Below are 20,489 nucleotides of genomic sequence, written 5' to 3' on the forward strand. Positions count from 1 at the left end.
ATAATTAAAAAAAAAAAAAAAAATCTTTGAAATTGTCATTTATTTTCTAGTAATATTTTCTTTCCATGTTGTGCCGGTGATTTTTGAAAAGATTAGAATTGTATATGAATAATACCACAATAAGTTCAATACAAAAGAAAAAGAGTGAAGAAACAACAATGGCAACCACCGCCAACAAAGGTGGCTCCGCCACCCTGCTACCACTTGGAGTTGCGAGAGGCCCTGTTCTTCCTTCGGCCAAGCAACTTCTCCAACTCCACTACTGCATCCACTCCAACTGTTGCATCAGTTCTCTCCTCCTTTTCTTTTATGTTCTTTTTATGATTTTTTTTATAAATCGTGATGCTCAGGCAAAAAGATTTAACCACTTTGTTAAGCAGAATCTACGTAACACAAAAACACAAATTAATATAGCAATTAAATTGTCACACAAGCATGTCCATTAAAACAATATAAATTTTCAAAGACAAAATTACCCTTATATCGCATTATTGTATTCATCCTCCCTTTTTTAGGGTCACTTATCTGAGATCATTGTTTTAAAATCAACTGTACTTAAAAATCCCTTAAATTCATTTTATAAATTTAATAGATGTATAATAATATATAAAATTCTAAAAAAAAAAAAAATCATCAGAATATATATACATATAAGCATACTGCAATTCAATCCCCATTATTTTGTTTTATATGTATTTATATAAATTAAGAAGCATACTGTAATTCAAGAAAACTCTCCTCACCAAGTACTGTAAAGTGATATATTTGTATATTCTAGTTATGAACGGGAATCAATAATGGCAAACGGAAATCAATGATGGCAATGGAGAAAAGGTTGAGAGAATAAAATAAAAAAATGATTTGACTATGGGATAGAATGGATTATGAGAGATATTATTAGTAATTGAGATTTTTTGCTAATTGAGATCCTGTGAGGATAGTTATTTCTTTAAAATTTTATCTTTCTAAATGTAGTATTACATTTATAGTGAGTGACACATAACCACTTGAATTTTTGGCTTGAGTATTGAATGCAAGTATCAATTTATTTTTTATTTTTTATTTGGTCTTCTAAAATTATGCTCTTTTACATTAAAGGATTTGTACATTCATATTTTATGATCCTTTACATAAAATTATGCTCCTTTAAATTATGACCGGGCTAATTTTATGCATGTAATCGTATGGGAGGATTTTTTTAAATATTAATATTAATATTATTATTGTTTTGTATTTTGTACTTTACATACATATGAAACATGGGATTTTTTTAGTCTAAATTTTTTACAAATTATAACTTCATTTTTTATAATTCTTCTAATTGAGCTGCAGACCTGGAACTCAATTAATTTTCTATCTGATTTAATACTATGTAACACTAAAATAAAATTAAGTTTTAGCAAGAGGAGAGAGAGCCTTTTCAATTAAAAAAAAACAAAGAGAGTAAACAAACGGAAGTGGAGAACTTTCATAGTTGACATTGAATATTAGGAGGGGCAAATGAAAAAATATAACTAAGAAGGTAATTTGATTATTGTATTTAATAAAATATTATGCCAGTATACTTGTGGAGTGTTAATATCTTCCTAAAGAAAATGTCTTATTCTCCTATAAGCAAGAAATATTAAAAAAAAAACTTGCGGTACACATCTCCAATACAAGGGATTGAGCACTCTGGAATTTACCAAATTTGACTGATTTTATGGAAGATCTTCACAGAAAACACATGATACACACACATATACATAAGAGACACAGACAAGTATCCTTGACTCATGATTTATGAAGATTTCTTCAAAATATTTCCTAATCTGAGACATCAAGAATATAAAGAGATCGAGGGCCACATAAACACAGCATTGGTCATAGTTTGTTGGATTTAAATCTTGGATTTTGAAAATTACATAGTTTGTATGAAACAAAAAAGAATATTTGTTTGATAAATTAATTCAATCCATAATAATATCACATGAGTATCACGTACTTAAAATGAGATCAAATTTTAGATGTTAAGAATATCATGAAAAAATATCAATGAATAATGAACGATGAAAATTAAAAAATATTTTTATTTTTTAATTACTATTTAAAAACTTCAGTAATTGAAAATTTAAATATTGTATAACCCAAAACTTTGTACTTTGTATACTAATTATTCTACTATCGTTATACCTCCACTTTGTCACTGCAGCAACTGCTACACAATCACCAACTTCAGCCATGTGGTTGTGGGGGGCACGTGGTGCACTATAACAGAAGGTGCCGAGTATTTACCACGAAATCAATTTCGCAATAAATATTATGATATTTATTGACAACACGTTTTAAATAATATTGGTGATTATAATGGTGAGGCGTGACAACTTCCAAGTGAAAAATAATTAATTTGTTGTTCATAAAAAAACATCATACTTCATTTATTTTTTGTCCATAGTATTATTAACATACTGTTGATAGCCTTAACTTAAATAAATCATATTTTAAGTTTATTCCATTATTATTATTATTGATAAAAAAAAACACACACTCACACAATCACATATCCTAACGGGAGTTGAACCCTCTATTTTATATTTTAGAAGATGATAAAATTACCAATACACTATTTGGTGGTGGTTTTTTCCATTATTCAATGCCTAAGAAAATATAATTCTCCGCTGATTATTAAAAAGTTGTTAATAATTTATGTAATACATCCTTATGATTAAAGTCCAAAGAATTGTGCATGGAAATGATCATCCTCTCATGATTGAAGTTTTATAATTAATATCGGAAAGGTATAGTACCTCTTATAATTGAAATTAAGGTATTATATGATGTCTTCTCTTTAAAGGAAAGATTGAGTGTCCGAACCTGTTAGGGACAATTATAATTTGCTTAAACTTTTGGAGGAAAAAAATAATTAATTAAAGCAAGATGAGTGAATGATAGGTTGACCAATTGTGAAGTCTGAACAGAATGGTTTATAAGAGAAGTAAATAAATTGGACGAAACAAGTTTTAATATATGATATAAAGTTCTGGAACCAGTTGAGAATGAATGTGGAAGGCATATAGTGGTATAAAAGATCCAGTTGGGTGACACCAAATGAGTGACTTCCTCTGTACATAACAATAATTGCCAAACCTGTCACCATAAAATTCAATATATATATATATATAAGGCTTGCATTATATTGGTAATATTGTATTTCTTCCTTGAATGTATTGTTACTTCTTGTCATTATAGTAATTCAAACTAATTGATATTAACTCCGATGGTATAATTTTTGGTTGAGTTTTTCATCCTATGACGGACGATATTGTGAGTGTGTATAGGTGTATTTATAGATTTATATATATATATATTTTTTAAATGCCACAAATGTCCTTTTGCAGAAGAAAGTGTCAGCAGATGGGGTCTTCGAAACTCCATTTATTGATATATTGTAAACAATATGTTACATATTCCACTACTGCATTGATCCTTAGCCCTCAACCTTTCCCATTCCTTGCTCTTCGGATCTGGTTTCATTACATATATATATATATATATATATATATATATATATATAAGTTAGGCCTTCATCTCTCTCTCTCTCTCTCTCTCTCTCTCTCTCTCATGCCAATCATCCATTAGTGGGGAGTAGTACATGTTCTGTAGGCGCATGGTATATGTTTGTTCTTGTTCTATCCTGTCTTTTTCTTTTCTGTTAGCTTCACTCCACTTTGTGAGGCCATGGAGTTTGCCTCCTCCTCTTCTTCAATTTTCGTACTACTTTTTATACATTTTTACTTCAATTACCAATATATGTATATATATATATATATATATGTAATTGTTGTTGATACTTTTTCATATATTGTGAAACAATATGAAATTTTACTTTATTTTTATTTTTTATTTCCTTTTTCATTTCTTCTCTAGAGGAGTGTCCAAACCATTCAAGTGGGACTATTCCCCTTTGAACAAGGGCAAGCCCTAAGAATTGTCTCTACGAAAGTGAATTAAACTTGGGACCTTAGCCTTGTTGAACTCAAATTGTTAGATGTATGATAAAACAAGATATATATATATATATATATATATATATATATACACACACACACACACGTTATATATGTGTGTGTGTGTGTGTGTTGAGTGCTATTCTTGTTAGGGTTCACTACCTGGGAATCAATGAAATCATGAAGTTCACAAATTAAGTTTTCTGAGCTAAAAGTAAGTGGTGGTTTGAAAGTACAAATATATCCAAACAATGTGTTATTTTAACTCTCAAGAAACTAATTACTCTAAAGAATTTGAAGTCTCAAGAATGTGTAATTCTGATGACATAGATTTCTTAAGAAAGAACCAGTTCATTTAAAGACTTTAGTTTTCAATAGCTCAAATTAGTGTTGCTCTTAGTGAATTATGATGACAAAACTGTTGGCTTTTGCTCTGATACCACTTTCTTGCTTTACTCTGATACCAATTTGTTGGAAATAAGTGAGCTAGACAAACAAATACAATTCACTATAATTTAAAAGAAAAATGGAGGAAGAAGTATATTATTTCAATTAATCCCAACTTATTCAACTTTTCTCTCCTCATAAAATAGGCATAGTACATAAGTTTATATAGACTCTAAGACATATGTAACCAATTACATTTCAATACCCAATTACTCCCACTAATCCCACTAACATAGTATTTAGTAGACTTAACTCTCATGTCTTCCACTAACACAAATACAAACTCCCACTAACATAATATTTAGGAGACTTAATTCACATACCTCTTAGTCTTACATAACCTTCTTCATCAAGACCGTTTACTATCCCACTGACATGAAATGCACACATGCATCATGTATACCAAATACTTGAAAATACAAATTACAACTAAAATTCTAAAATCAACTTTATTTTCAACACGTACCCCCCTTTAAACTTGATTTTGTAACTTCAAAGTCGATCAAAAGTTTGTTACTTTGTCTTGAGTTCCACCTCCTTCATCTGCAACAATCTTCTTGGCCATTTCCATTGATGTATATGGCATGTGAAAAATTTTCAAATGCTTATTTGATGTCTTCACATAATCATATATCATCCTCTTTATACAAACACACCATCGATCTTTTTTGTTCTTGAATTTTTTATGACTCTTCAACTTCACATATGCTTTTTCTTTAGAGTCAAAAAATAATTTCATATTCACCCAACCTGTATCAATTACAAAATTTTCCAAACTATTTTTTAAAAAATAATTTGAGAATTTCTTATCATCTTGGGCTTCAACCTCATACTTCTTTGGAAGAACTTTCTTTAAGAGAAGTTCTTCATTCTCCACAACATGAACATAATTTTCATAATATTTGATTTCTTTTTCTAATTGAGATGAATATGAATAAATCATAATTTTATCAAATAATTCAAATATAACTTCTTTCAAGGTAGAATTTGTAACCATACCTGAAGATGTTAATGCACCAAATTCATCAACTTGTGCATCTTCTTTAACACTTTCTTCTCCTTTGTCTTCTCTTTTAACTTCATTCTCCTTCACTTTTTTAATCCCTTCTTCAATACATTTCTTTATCTCTTCCTTATTCACCATTTCACTTTGGCCTTCAACTTTTGAATCTTCAATTTCTTCAACTCCATTTGTGTTGTCCGCTTCTTCATTCTCCACAAATTTCTCCTTAAGACTTTCATAATCACCCTTCGTAAACTCATCATCCTCAAAGCATTGTACCCAATACTTCATGGGTAGTGATTCACCTCTATGATTGGAAACGATGGTCTCGAGTATCTTCCAAACACAACTTAGAGTTTTGAACTCTCCAAAATACTCCCAAATTTCTTGATGTATTACCTTTTGCAACACTACCAATGCATTTTCTTCTTTCTTTTCACGAAACTTGTTGAACATGCCACTCTTTGGCTCTTCTCCAACAACTTCCCACAAATCACATGATTTGAGGTATGAAGTCATTATGATTCTCATTCTCTTGTAATTAGAGAACATCATTTTCTCACTAAGAAAATATATTTTCCCATCTTCATCATCATCAAGAAGAAACATGTTTTTTTCTAAAAATGTTGAACTTTCTATGATCAACTTTGTCGGGCCTTCAGGATCGTCTACGCTCTGAACATGAAATCTGGCTCTGATACCACTTTGTTGGCTTTTGCTCTGATACCACTTTCTTGCTTCACTCTGATACCACTTCGTTGGAAATAAGTGGGCTAGATAAACAAATATAATTCACTATAATTTGGAAGAAAAATGGAGGAAGAAGTATATTATTTCAATTAATCCCAACTTATTCAATTTTTCTCTCCTCATAAAATAAGCATAGTACATGAGTTTATATAGGCTCTAAGATATATGTAACCAATTACATTTCAATGCCCAATTACTCCCACTAATCCCACTAACATAGTATTTAGTAGACTTAACTCTCATGTCTTCCACTAATATAAATACAAACTCTCACTAACATAGTATTTAGGAGACTTAATTCCCATACATCTTAATCTTACGTAACCTTCTTCATCAAAACCATTTACAGTGCACACATGCATCATGTATACCAAATACTTAAAAATACAAATTACAACTAAAATTCTAAAATCAAGTTTACTTTCAACAAAAACTACAACAGAAGAATGCTACTCTCTAAGTTCTTGGTAATAAATAAACAAATAAAAATAAACTAAAATTGCAAGAAAAGAAAAAGTGAGAGTTTGGAACATTAAAGATGGCATTGCTAAACTCATCTTTATTGATCACTTTTTTGTTTCTTTGTTAGACGTCTAAAAATAGCACTAATCAAGTCTGCTAAAGAAAAAACTTTTTGCGCCCATTGCTCAAAGAGTGATTTCAGGTGATAGTTATTGAGGTTTGCTAATCATTACACAATAACCTTTTAAGAATTAAACAGATTCTTATAAAAGCCAAAATTTTATATATATATATATACACACACACACATAGAGAGAGAGAGAGAGAGAGAGGAGAGAGAGATGGTTAAGTTTGCCAAACTTCCCAACTATCCTTCATAAATGCTCAATTTGAATTTTCATTACTGTTTCAACAAAGCTAGAAAAGGCAACGGGGGAAATGTTTACTAAAATATTATATAATCCCAAAAAATATGTTCTTTAGACCTATTATCTATTTGGAGTAGTAGATAAGTGTTACAAGGGCATTTGTCTAGCATCTGAGAAAAGTTAAAAGGGTATAAATAAATGGGTTTGCAACACTAATTAATAATTAAGATTTTAGGTAAATGGGCAAACGCTTCTTCATTATAGTTGGTATCAAAGTTAAACACAATCCTTGATGTAGGGGGAAGAATGTTACCAGGAGTACTTGTCTCACATTGGATCCGGATGAAAAGTGAAAGAGGTATAAATGAGTAGGTAAATGCCCACCCGTTACAATAAGCTCAAACCTAGGTCTCCGATACCTCCTAAAACAAAAAAGTTTGAAAAATCAATGATCTAAGAATCATTTTCCTAACAAAAACCCTAAAACAAAAAAGTTAGAAAAATCAACGATCTAAGAATCATTCCTGACAAAAACCTTCAATTTGGAGAATTAAATGTCCATCGTCCTTTAATCATTGAACAACAAATCAACTGTAAAGGAGCTCGCTCTTGTACAAGTGTACAATTCTTTTCCCTCTTATATAGTATCTACCAGTGTCGGACACTTTTTGAAGCACGAACACTCTTTCCAGAAATTATTTTTTATTGGACACGAGGTGGACACGGCTCAGACACGAGGTGGACACGGCTTTGACATGCGGGGGACACAGCTCGGACACTGCGGGGACACGGCGAGGTATATTTTATAATTTTTTTTAAGATAAATGGGGTACTTAATGTAATTTTTTAGAAGTTTAAAAGTAAAATTTTGAAAAAATAAAATAAAAACTAAAACAGTGTACTACATAGTAAATTTATTTTCTCTCACTTCCTCTCTTAGTCTCTCCTCTTCTTCAATTATCTCTATACATGAACAAAACATTTTTTTTTTTTTTTTTTAAAGTTACATGAACAAGACTTTGTGAAAAGACTGAAAGTATTTATATTTATTCATGTACATATTTAGCCCATTATAACTATGTCTCTTTTGCATATCTTGGTTTGAAATTTGGATTAACTTTATTTTTCATTTATTTTTTGTTTTGTCTTGTCTATGTTTTTCTTATAACAAAGATGAAATTATTGAAATTGGTCATATTATTTGTTATTGTTTTATTTGCAATTTTGTATTTATATATACCTGTTTGTTATTAGAAAAATGAATGTACAAGATTCTAGTAATTATATTTTGAATATATATATATATATATATATATATATATATATATATATATAGGCGTATCCCCACTATGTCCGGGTCCTATTTTTTTAAAATTTGCAGTGTTACCGTATCCGTGTCATGTCGTACCCGTGTCCCGTGTCGGTGTCCGTTCTTCATAGTATAATACTCTTTCTTTCATCTAATAGATTTTAATTTACAAAAAAAAAAAAAAAACAGCCAAACAGGTATATATAAATACAAAATTCCACAATAATTATCTTTATTTCCATTATTTATGTAAGTTGGCATAAATCCGCTCTCACAAGGAGGTGGCGGATTTAATTTTATTTCGTGAGAAAATCGAAGTATGCCATCTGACCATTTTCATCTCCATTTTAGGATATCCAAAAATAAATGTCTTTCAAAATAAGTTTATTATGTATTTTAAAAAAATATCCTTATTTTTTGAAAAAAAAAAAAAATCAATATTGACAATCTATTTTTTGAAATTAAAGGAGGCTTAGTTATTTATCAAAATAATAAAGGGGGGTTACTTTTGAAAAATGAGATTAATGCATCCTTAAAAAGTTAAAGTTATCAAAAGAGACAATTATTGTGAACGGGGTATTATTGTGGGACGGAAAAATGTGATATCGAAAAGAAAATAAAAAATGTGACCCTCACTACCCTGGGGTACCATACCCCCAGGGTATTCAATAATCTCTCCGCTGGTTGACATTCAAACCTTCAACATTTCGTTCCGCACATGTTGAGATATTTATGAATGTGGTGTTCCATGCTAATACATGACTTAAAAACATTTTTAATATGCTCTAGTGTAATAATAAACCTTGTTTATTTGCTGATTTTTTTTTTTTTCTGATCATTGGCCTTTGAGTGACCTTTTCCAAACTAGTTTTAGAAAAGCAGAATACAATGGCCCAAACAGCCCCTAAACAGGTATGCACATGAAAAGGAATTTTACCTACGGATCCGACATTCTCATGATATCATATTCAACATTCAAATATGTAATAAGTAATCCCTCCAATAAAAGATTAAGACTTGAAGCAGTGAGAGAGAGAGAGAGAGAGAGAGAGAGAGAGAGTGTGTGTGTGTGTGTGTGTGTGTGTGTGTGTGTGAGTGTGAGTGTGGAGGCAGTATATACTGAATTCCATGCAACAATCATGGCACTTCAATCAATGTCAAAAGTCTTCCAAAAACCATGATGATAGAGTGTGGTATCAGATATTTGGTGGGGCTCACATTGTCCCCAACCTTGTCCTTTCTTCCGTTTATTTCTTCTTTTCTCAGAGATGGTTTCAACTTCCAAGTGAACTTTCCTCAGGTAAAACTTAACCATCCTTCAACTACTTCATTCACAAACTCGATTATTTATATTGGTGTTTAATTTTGTCTAATATTCTAACTAATGGGCAGTTCAAATTTTTTAATATATACAACATATAATTACATGAGCTTGTCATTAGTTTACGAGGTTAATCTTGTCATCATCTTCTTAATCAGACTATTAGAATATGAGTTCACTGTGAGAGAGTACTGTAATGGAGTCTTATCATGAGATAAAAGAACCCTATAACCAAACAAACATGCTCGAAATCAAATTGAATTTTAGATATATCCCAATCCAATCTGATTAGCATCAGATCCATTCATATAGAATTAATAATAAAAAAAAGGATATATTTCACTCCACTTCTGAATTGTTGCTTTCGATAAATCTGAAAATAAAATAATTTATTTCAAAAAGATGCGAATGTAAAGGATATAGACAATAGGACAACAGTCTTTTGATCACATGGATAGTGTCTGTGTTAGACCAAGACCACATGCCCTACACGAGGACAAGAAAATGGCCCAAAATTAAATTGGTTAAGGCTGACCTATGGGTTGTAAAAGAAGGGCCTTTAAATCTCAGAATTACAGCTATTTGGGACACTGCTTTGGTGAGTTTACATTGAATAGAGATCGTAATTTCAACTGCAGTAATTGACTTGATTTATACGTTTATGAATGTATAATAAAATTTACTTTTTTCTGTTGTTTAATATACGTTTATGAATGTATAATAAAATTTACTTTTTCTGTTTGGGTACCTTTTGTCAACACTCAAGAGTGCGTTCACAAAAATATAATCAAAATTTTTATGTTGCAACTGAATAGGGGTATCAAGCGACTAAGACAATCGTTCATTTTGAGATTTAATCACATCTTAGTTGAAGAAGTTTTATCAACTGTGAGGAATGCCTCAACTTTGATCCTGGCATTATGAACACCACACTACATGCATGAGACCTCTCATCTCTCTAGCAACTGTAGTCCAAATTAAGATCCTGAATTCGAGACTATCTACACCAACAATATTCTCAAACCAACATATTGTAGTGCTTAAGTGATCACTTGTCATCCAAACAAGAAGTGGAAATTTTGGCAAACAAAAAAAAGAGGGGCTATAACAATCAGAAACATACTGATGATAAACTGATAAAGGCTCATATTCACAACATTTTTTTTCAAAAAAAAAAAAAAAAAAAAATCACTTCCAGTTTTCAGTTCAATTCTGAGCAGGAAAAAGAGAAGAATTTACCCCATAATCCTAAACTCCTGCTTCTATCGCGTTTCAAGAGAAGCATTTCCACAGTCCTCAGCGCTTCGGAAGCATTGCCTCAGTGCCTCGAGAATGCTTGTCAAACAGCTAATTCAACGAGAGAAATCCTTGGACCAGAAATACTACTACTACAACAATGTCCAAACTCCAAATAACAAACCTATATTGTTTAGCTCAGACTAATTCTGTGAGCAGCTACTTTGTTCTTCCAAAACCTCAATGCAGCCACTGTAGGATTACTGGCTCTACCACCAATATTTTTTCTTTTTTCTTTTTTTTTTTCCTTTGAGAAATTAGATCAGAAGTGGACAACAGATCTCCCGGGTTATGTTGGAAAGCACCGTTATCCAGAACAAACACCGTGTGCCGAAGAGGACTAAAAGAGAGAGAAAGGACTGATAAAGGAAGAGAATGGCGTCAAATGACAACATGGATCTTGCTTACAGAAGCCTTTGTGTTCTAAAATTTCATTACACTATCTGCAAAGAAGGCTGTATGAGGGCAAGTCTTCCAGGCTTGTTACATCTTCTAGAAGAAGCTCGCTTTCCAGTTGACGACGTGTAGCTTTCATTACCGTCTGCAAGGAAAACATAATTACAGAAGAAAACAATACAGAAAAGATTACTAACCAAGGATTAATGTCAGTCATAAACCCTAAGATGTTACAACACATTAGTCTTCGGTGTTTTATTAAACATGATGCTTTTGGGCATTGTAATGTTTATCATCTGCAGAAGTAATTACCAATTTAGTTTTGCAAATCTCAGAAATTCAATACCACTATTTAGTTAAGAATCATATTTTGATAGAGTGATGCTTTCAGCAGCATGCGTCAAGAAAAAGCATAGATCATCAGAAACTACAAAATGCAACCAGAATTTTGACATGCAAGTGAAAGCAATCAAAATGTCTCCCCAATACGTTAACCAGACGGCCATGCTTTAAAATGAATCTAGGGAACTGTTATAACAAGGCAAATGCGGTCCCAAACCACACACAGTCAAAACACAGATTTTAACGGTGAAATTCTATTGATTGAATCTACAATGTGGCTTCCTCAAATATGTTAATGCACAAATTCAATAAATAACTCAGTGATTTGCAGCATTTTCCTCATCTCCTCTAGCGTCTTCCTAATTGAAGAACACTTACATTGAAGTCCATATATGACGCATGCATAGCAAGCCATTGATTGTCCATCAATTTGAATGTGATGCAGTAGAGAGTATCGAATGCCGATTCATCCTCTGTCAGATAAAAGGCAAAGACATTTGTAACTAGAACGAAAGTACTTAAAAGTAACAACAGTTCAACGCAACATTATACTGAATGAAAATGAGAAATTTGCTCCTACTATCAAATTCATTGAGCCCTCATCTCAACAAATCATTAACATGAAAACCTACCAATTGCTTATCACTTGAACATGCAGATGCATGTTTCATTGGTCTCAACTTGTTTTTGTCCCGTCTTTCTTATTACAAAATTCATTAACATCAAAACAGAAGAAAACTATTGCAGTTCTAAAAAATATGGCCCATATTACCTGCAAGAAACTTCAAAAACGTTGCTCCTACCAATGTTCGTGGCTTTACTGCAGAATAAATATCACAGAATTAGCTGATGACAAGCAGTGAATTCCCAAGTCTAATATTTTTCCTATAAAAGTATATTACAATTCATAATACATTGGGGGGCATCTAAATGTAAACCATATTGAAGGGTCCTGCCGCTGAAATGAAATCATTCCATATTTTGTTATAGGAACCTTCTTTCTTTCTTTCTTTCTTTTTCCTTTTCTTTTTGTGTTTCTGTGAGTGCGATATTCATCGCACTTGATCACATAATTTGGTCCAATAATTGGACCATCATCAGTAACACCAACTTACAAAGTAGTTCAAAAAACATTAAAAAAGAGAGAAAAAAAGAAGAAGAAAGGCATCAGTTGTCAAAAACCAAAATTGATATGATTTTGAAGATGTCTACAGAAACATATTAAACTAGTAAAAGAGCTAATAAACATAGAATGAACGCACTGTAAGTCCTCATGTATACAACCACAGAATGACTCAATCTCCCCCGGAGGTCCAAACAAAAAACCCCACCACCCCACCACCCCCAAAAAGGGCAAGATTGGTAAAATCAAGAATGCACAATAAGGATCACAGAAGTTTCATAAAAAATGCAGAAAATATATCACAGAATATACAAGTTCCATTCTGAGAGTGAGATTTGAAAAAATACAAAAAAGTTCGCAAATTTATGTTGTCCAGTCCAAAAATGATGTATATTTTTCAAATCATTCAAAATAAGAAATGCAACAAAATCACAAAACCTGCTTCAAGATCAAGCATCTGAATAAGCATGAATGTGATGTTCACACCACCTACAGCAAATGGGTACTCCCACATGGCCCGATCACCTTCCTGTTTCCGGAGAAGATCCTGAAAGGATTTCTGCAAAAAGTAATTTGATAAATTGTAAGATGCATAATAAGATGGGCATGGGCACTATTGTTTTGGATTTAGACTTCAAACCACCCCAAAAAACACTTTGAGAGCCAAAAATTCAACTTCCCTTGTGGTTAAATCCTTTGAAAAGATCTATCAGAAACTAAGGTGTTATGCATTTGATAGCATCTAAATGAGTACCTTCATGTGTTTCAGAGGCCATTATTTTCCACATAACTTGCTAACCGTAGATACTAAATACATATCTACAAATATATAAAGTTCTCCCAGCCCTGAAGTGTGTTGTACCAGAAAATTTCAGCACCCAAGCTGCATGTGTCAGTATATGGCTGGTTAAGTCTTAATTCAGACATACATATTAGTGATTGCAATTTTGTTTTTCTCTTTTGGTAGGGAAAGTAGATATAGCAACAAGACAAAAGGCAACCCATATACACTCAAAATATGCAAGGACAAAATAATACATTTTTATATGAGAAACATGATAGCCCTGTAAAATACAGAAGAGACTAGAAATTAAAACATCAGGTAAAAAGAAATACATACTACTTAGTTCTTAAATTGAAATAAATAAAAGAGCCATCATTAATTAAGTGTGGCTACAGAGAAACAAACTACTCATTACAATATTACCACATATATTGGAAAAATGGACATACCGGATAGTTTCTAGCGAAATACAATAAGTTCTCCAGTGATATGAAACCACCACCCCTAATAGAGAAGTCAACAAGTCAAAAATCACCAACAGAAGAAAAAAAAAAAAAAAAAACAAAAACCACAAGCAAACAGAGTCCTGAAGAAAACAGACAAAATACCCGCGTACCTAAAGTCTGTAGATGGATCTTTTCCTTGCCAACCCATTTCTTTCCATTGATCAGATATTAAACCACGAAGTTCTACTTCAGGGAAGGCAGCATCCCACAAAGACCTCAAAGCTTCCTATCACAACAAAGCACTGGTAAAGGATACGAGAAAACAGAACCTCACTCTTCAATATCAATCCAATAGATGGAGTCACCACATGCAAGTTAATGGCCAAGAAAGACTAGTTGACAAAATGCAGGCCATCTATTTAAATTATAAATTAGTTCTGAAAAGTTAACAGAATCTTAAGCAAGAGGAGCACCTGGTGCTCAGGGATTGAACTATCATAGGGAACATCTATACGGCTCTGTAGCTTTTGTAAGCATTCCTCCTGAGAACACCAAAATGAAATAAAAAGTCAGGGACTTGTGACGTTACTAGTCAATTACTGTCTTGGACCCTATAAAGGAAGAGAAACACAAAAACACGAGAGTGGATGTTGAGCTTCAATATAGACACACACAAACATACCCTATAAATGAGACATGCATGCATGTGCATGTGTGCTGTATATGCTTGTATGTTCTGGGACATTGATGTCTGGACAAAATTTAACAGTAGAATCTACTCCGCCCACATCTGTCTCAGGTTAAACTAATGTGCATGATACAATTTTTTCAACAATGGGTGGTTGTCTTTTATCTATATAAAGGTTGGGCAAGTTTGAAAAAGAACTTAAAAGAAACTAAATTTAAAATAAAAAAAAAATCAGCGTGCTTCACCACACATAGGAATAGCAATCTGACTCTGACATTTCACATGTACAACTGACCTGTCATCCGTCCCTTTTGGAACAATCCGTAATGCCCTCATTATTTGCTTACCAATAGCTGTTTCTTTGCCTACTTCAAAATGAAATACTATTTTGAGAAATGATATTATTATCTATTTGTGTTCAAATATGTATTTGCAATTCATGAGACACCACCTTGTCGATGCCAGTTTGAACTTTGAATGCCTTCATTGCAACCCCTATCTGAACTCTGGTGTAAACAGAGACCCATCTAAGGTGTGTATTCCCAATATGTTAAAAAATGTGTTACTAACTTACTGAATTAATTCTGAAGCCAGGTCCCTATTGTGAATCAAAAATATACTATCAGGTTTGAGATTGATACAAAATCATCACTAACAAGCAAACAAACAAACAAAAAAGAAAATTATATATATATATATAATCTCAAATGGCTGCTGATGAGGATGCTTTCAAGCAATTGTGCATCAGGACAAGAGCAGTACTATGAAAAATTACAAATGAATTAATGCAATAAAGATAAAACAAATGGTAGGTACTTTCTTTAATCAAGCATGAGGGCAACAAAAGTCTCAAACAATGATTTGGACAATGCAACAATAGTAAGTAACCATTGGAATGCCTTGCCAGCATCTTTATTAAATTATTCAATCTCATGTCCAAAAATAACAAAGGAATCAGCACCAAACAGTTAGATTAGAAATGATGACTCAACATGGAGTGAAAAATCACAAATGATAGAACTGGACGAATATGCTGAAGAAGGAAAAGAATTAAAAATTTACTTCATGATGTTGTTGGAAAAATAAGTATAATGTGACATATAAATTGCTATATAATTATATATAAATCACAAACAATTTTAGATAAATCAAGGTCATATAATATTTATTGAATGATAAACAAAGTAATTTCACAAGATTTTTCAAGAATAAATTCGCAGATTGGCTGGAGTAAACGAGTGCTTAAAAGCTGTATCATGGTGAACTTATCAAAAAAAAAAAAAAAAATCATGGTGATGCTGAAAAAACATAGGTCTTAATATCAGTTTCTGGTTTGGATCTTATTTAAACCAATATATCTTTGGGTCAATACTTAATACCATGAAGAGAAAATCTTAAATTCAAATCATTGCCAGAATATTACCTGGGCAGGAGTCAAATCAAATGATGGACGAACATCATTCTCCCTTCTCTGAGCACAAACACAAGAAAGACCTCTGCCAAGCCATGCTGCTGATCCTACCACAACCTCTGCAAAAAAAAAAAAAATTTGGCTGATTTAAAAATCCTCAAACAATACCATTCCAGATGTCATCAAAAGGGGCTAGATGCTGAGTATAACCAATTAATAATTCTACACAAGGTTAAAAAATGCCACATAATTAAGAGCATCAATGCTTCATGCTCAATTCTCAAGTATTATTACCCTCACAAGTCCAATATAACTGATTTGGTTATGATATCCCATAAATTGATACGAATTAAATCTACAGCAAAACATTATACTTATTGTGGACCAAATCAACATGCAAAAATAGACTGAAATAAGAAGATAAGAAACATTAAAACTAAGCAGTTCTGTTGAATAAATAGTACTAAAGGCACATAGTTAGTAAAACAAAGTATTGTCTGCCAACTGAGCTACATTCCATGGGCACTATATGAACCGTGAGGAAAACATGACAGCAGAAACGGAAAATGTCCCTTCAATAAGGTGAGCAGTTAAACATCTGCTACAACGCGTTGCAGAATATTCTGTAAGGAACAGCTAAACTTCAAGTAAAATTATAAACCAAACCAAAATCGATCATAATCCTTTCATATATCCACTGTCCACATACGCACTAATTTTATAATTTCTAAAGGTATTTTAAATTTTACATTAAAATTATTTGAGATTTCAACTGTAAGGCCAGAATTCCCTATACTGGATTCCAACATTAAAGCCCGCTTCACAATTTAAGGTGCAAACCATAAGGGATTTGAGTTGTCAAAGTTGCAGTGCAAGTGTGCAACCACACATTTTTTACTAATAAATAGAAGTGAAGAATTTAACTATTTTGAAGCTTTGTCACAATTTTCTTACCAAACAACAAACTCTTTTATACAACAAAATTCTATGTTCTTCCTTTCTCTTGGGCCATAAAGGGAATGATCCTCCAAAATCTATTTAAATTTAATGTCTTACTTTTTCAGAGATTTCAGAAAGTGATATAACTGAGGAAGGTAAAGAATGGGGAGAGAGGAAGAGAGGAGCAAAAACCGCATTTCAAAATCCTGTGAAACTTAAAAACACAGACCAAGTAACTGAAAAAATCGGTTGTCTAGACTCTGCAAATGGGGCACAGCACTAACAAGTATGCTTGAGATATGAAAAAAATAATAATTATAACAAAATAGAAAATTCCATACAGGCCCCACCAGGTCTCACCATGAGTATCACATAAGTAAGAATATCTAGGTGGTTTTTTTTCCCGGAAAGAATATTTAGCTGGCTTTTGTGAACACATACAATTATAATACCTTTTCTTTCGAAAAAAATCAGATTTTCCATAAATAAGGAATCTAAAATAAATTATAAACAACAGATATTTTCTTTAGCGTCCAAGCTAGTCACTTGTTTGGTTATGATGAGTTTTATATAGTCATTTACTATTTGGAATAAAATGAGTCTTATTCAGTTTAGAAAATCCTTTATCCAGCAGTAATTAAGAAACCAATTATCCAGTTGGAAAGTCTCCAACTTCTATATAAGCAAGAGTTGTGAAAAAAATTGCACAACTTTGATTACTGGCAGTTCTCTGAAATTATAGCATTGTTTTGATGGTAATATCGATCTATATTTTCTAGGTAAGACTCCATTTCTTTTCACTTTCAGCACTAGTTTGGACAATTAGAAGTATCAATAAGCCCATCAATTAGCCTACTTTTATCTCAAAACCTAAAGCTTTGATCCTATAACCGTAAGTCTATGCACCCCACCACAAAAGCCCCTAAACACTTGGTTTCGCTTGCTGTCTAGAAATTCTACCAATCTGAATCTTTCAAATTTACAGCCACTTCAGCTTTAAATTTTAACCAACTCAAGACTAAATCCATACCTGGACTATAATCTTACCTTCTCAATAACAAACTCTAAAAGTAGAAGCCTTATCCCATCATATTTGATCGTGGGGGTAACCTTGATTATAGCAGGATCCTACATAAAAAACACTGCTAGTTTTCTAGCCTATGAATGCTACCAGATCTACAAGAAGAAAGAAAGAGAAATCAAAATCAGGAATCAGCAGCAAAGGAAGAAGCCATTGAACAAGAAAAAACATGTTTCAAAAGAGACACTAGGTGCATACTACGTAGGTCATACAATTTATTCTATCATTCACCCATCCACCAGAATACATACATATTTTGATAACTACATAGACAAATACTCAACTTAACAAAGCCTTTGTCCAAATGTTTGGGTTCAGCTACATGAATCTTGCTTCATCATTCTGCTCTATCTAAGGCCATAGCTTCATGTAAAGCACAAGCTACCGTATTTTTCCTAACCATCCAGGCCCAAACCAATTTTTCAATAACTACATATAAAAAATCATATAGCATTGATACAAAGGTTGAAGACCTCCAGCCTGAAAAACCGACCTGGTAATATAAGAAAGAAAGTTCTACATTAAGAAACTGTTGTAATATTTACAGTAACATAAAGAGATTGCATCCAGTGCTGGCAGCTCACTGCTGCCACATCCAAGCAACATATAACTAGCTGCAAACCACCTTTCTCATGTTGAATAAAAAGACCTCAATGTGAAACAAACAAAAATTTGGCCATATAGACCAAAAATCTGGAATTACACCAGTTTTACTAGTGATAACTGATGAGCTTCACTTCATAACATGACAAAAAGAAACTTCTATAGTCTATATGACAATAAAATTGACATTTCATTCTACACTCTCTTCAATAAACAGATAAGATCCATATCTGCTACAGTTAATATTTCAATGTTACAATACAAAGCAAGCCTTGTTTAAATTTCTAATGTACGCAAATATGTTCCTACCGCAGTAACATGTATACCTACCTAAATATGCATAACAAATTTAGAGGGAAAAAAATAAATAAATAGAGTCCGCAACTGCTAGTAGCTCACTTGCCAAAAGTCTCAATGCAAGCAAGCATGAAATATTATATCATCTAATTTCAATCAACGGATCCAAATTTCCGAGCAAGGAGGAATATATACAAGCATATATGTGTATAATATGTATATATATATATATATATATATATATATAGAGAGAGAGAGAGAGAGAGAGAGAGATTAACATTTTTCTAATAAACAACAATGAGCTAGCGGAATATACCAGAGGTTGAATGGCAGACGTTGCCTCGTCCAAGGCCTTGAGATATCCTCCTGACAGCGACAAACGATCCACCTCGATCATCCATATCCACCTCCAAAGGCAACTAAACCGCCATCACACCAAATTCATATACTCATTCAAATTTAACACGCGAAAACAGAGCAGACTACAAAAACCAGAGATTTCTCCAACTAAACACGCCAAATTCGAAACAAAACCACCAGAACTTGTTCTCAAATGCAAAATGCAGAGAAGAACTCAGTCGAATCAGATCGGAACAGAGCAAGAACTGACTTGGAAGTCCCGAAGATTCAAACTCCAACTTCGAACCACATCCGAGTGCAAACAAGAAATTCTAACGCTTCTTCAATCCAATCGGCTCGATTTAACCTACCACACGAAGTGTTTATTAAATTGATGAAATGAGAGCACTTCTCGATCTGCAACAAATTCTTGAGAAAAACAAGAATAGTTCACGAAGAAAATGCTGCAATTACGAGAATCCTACAACGCCATCGCCATGACAGGACATAGGCGCTCTCACTTTCTCTCTCTTAAACTACCTTCTCTCTCTATGTATCTGCTGGATTTCTTCTTCTTCGGAATGAGACACGCTGGTGGCCTTCGGCGTTTGTAGAGAGAGAGAGAGAGAGGTGGGGGCGAGCTTCTTTATGTGATTGGGCATTTGGAGATCATCGCGGACGTAGAATGCAACTCGGGCGGGTTGTCACTTGGATCACCTTTTCAATTCAAGTCTACCCGTTGAATTGGGTTGAAAAACAAGTTAATTTCAGATTCACTTTAAGTTGTATTTCTTTTATTTAAAAAATTTGAAAACCAAAAAATCAACTATAACAAAAAATCATTAATAAACTCTAAAAAATATATAATTTTCAAAGAATTAATACACAATAAATTAATGTTTTAAAAAATAAAATATAAAAAGATTGATCACGGTTATAAATATACAATATTTGTAAAATTATATATGGATAATAATATTAAAAATTTCATGTTATCAACACCACAATTTAAGCCCAACACGAATTGGTTTAGCTGTAACTTTTTCTACCAAAGTCTAGCACAAATTTAGTTACCAAAGCTCATGAAAAATCGCTCCA

General features: G+C 32.5%; 1 protein-coding gene across 1 annotated transcript; it reads right to left on the reverse strand.

Annotated features, from left to right (window-relative positions):
• Nucleotides 1-10,749: 10,749 nt before the first annotated feature.
• Nucleotides 10,750-20,023, reverse strand: LOC132276428 (uncharacterized). The gene is made up of 9 exons (XM_059777842.1): nt 19,369-20,023; nt 16,145-16,251; nt 14,507-14,575; nt 14,204-14,319; nt 14,037-14,091; nt 13,242-13,362; nt 12,453-12,500; nt 12,059-12,153; nt 10,750-11,483 (listed from the first exon to the last, which is right to left on the reverse strand). The coding sequence occupies exons 1-9, from the start codon at nt 19,451-19,453 to the stop codon at nt 11,382-11,384; spliced, it is 798 nt and encodes a 265-aa protein (XP_059633825.1). The 5' UTR covers nt 19,454-20,023; the 3' UTR covers nt 10,750-11,381.
• Nucleotides 20,024-20,489: the final 466 nt, after the last annotated feature.

The sequence above is a fragment of the Cornus florida genome, unplaced genomic scaffold (genome assembly GCF_030987335.1).
Source record: "Cornus florida cultivar Cherokee Brave unplaced genomic scaffold, ASM3098733v1 CherokeeBrave_3.0.0_Hap2_Chr10, whole genome shotgun sequence".
Lineage (NCBI taxonomy): Eukaryota > Viridiplantae > Streptophyta > Magnoliopsida > Cornales > Cornaceae > Cornus > Cornus florida.

Bases quoted from the DNA above. Each gene is read 5' to 3' on its own strand.
- LOC132276428 (XM_059777842.1), bottom strand. From the start codon at position 19,453: ATGGATGATCGAGGTGGATCGTTTGTCGCTGTCAGGAGGATATCTCAA. The intron at 14,320-14,506 runs GTGCTCCTCTTG...TTGTTGTGATAG, and splicing joins GTTCAATCCCTGAGCACCAG to GAAGCTTTGAGGTCTTTGTG. The intron at 12,154-12,452 runs GTAATATGGGCC...TTTATCTGACAG, and splicing joins GTTTTTGAAGTTTCTTGCAG to AGGATGAATCGGCATTCGAT.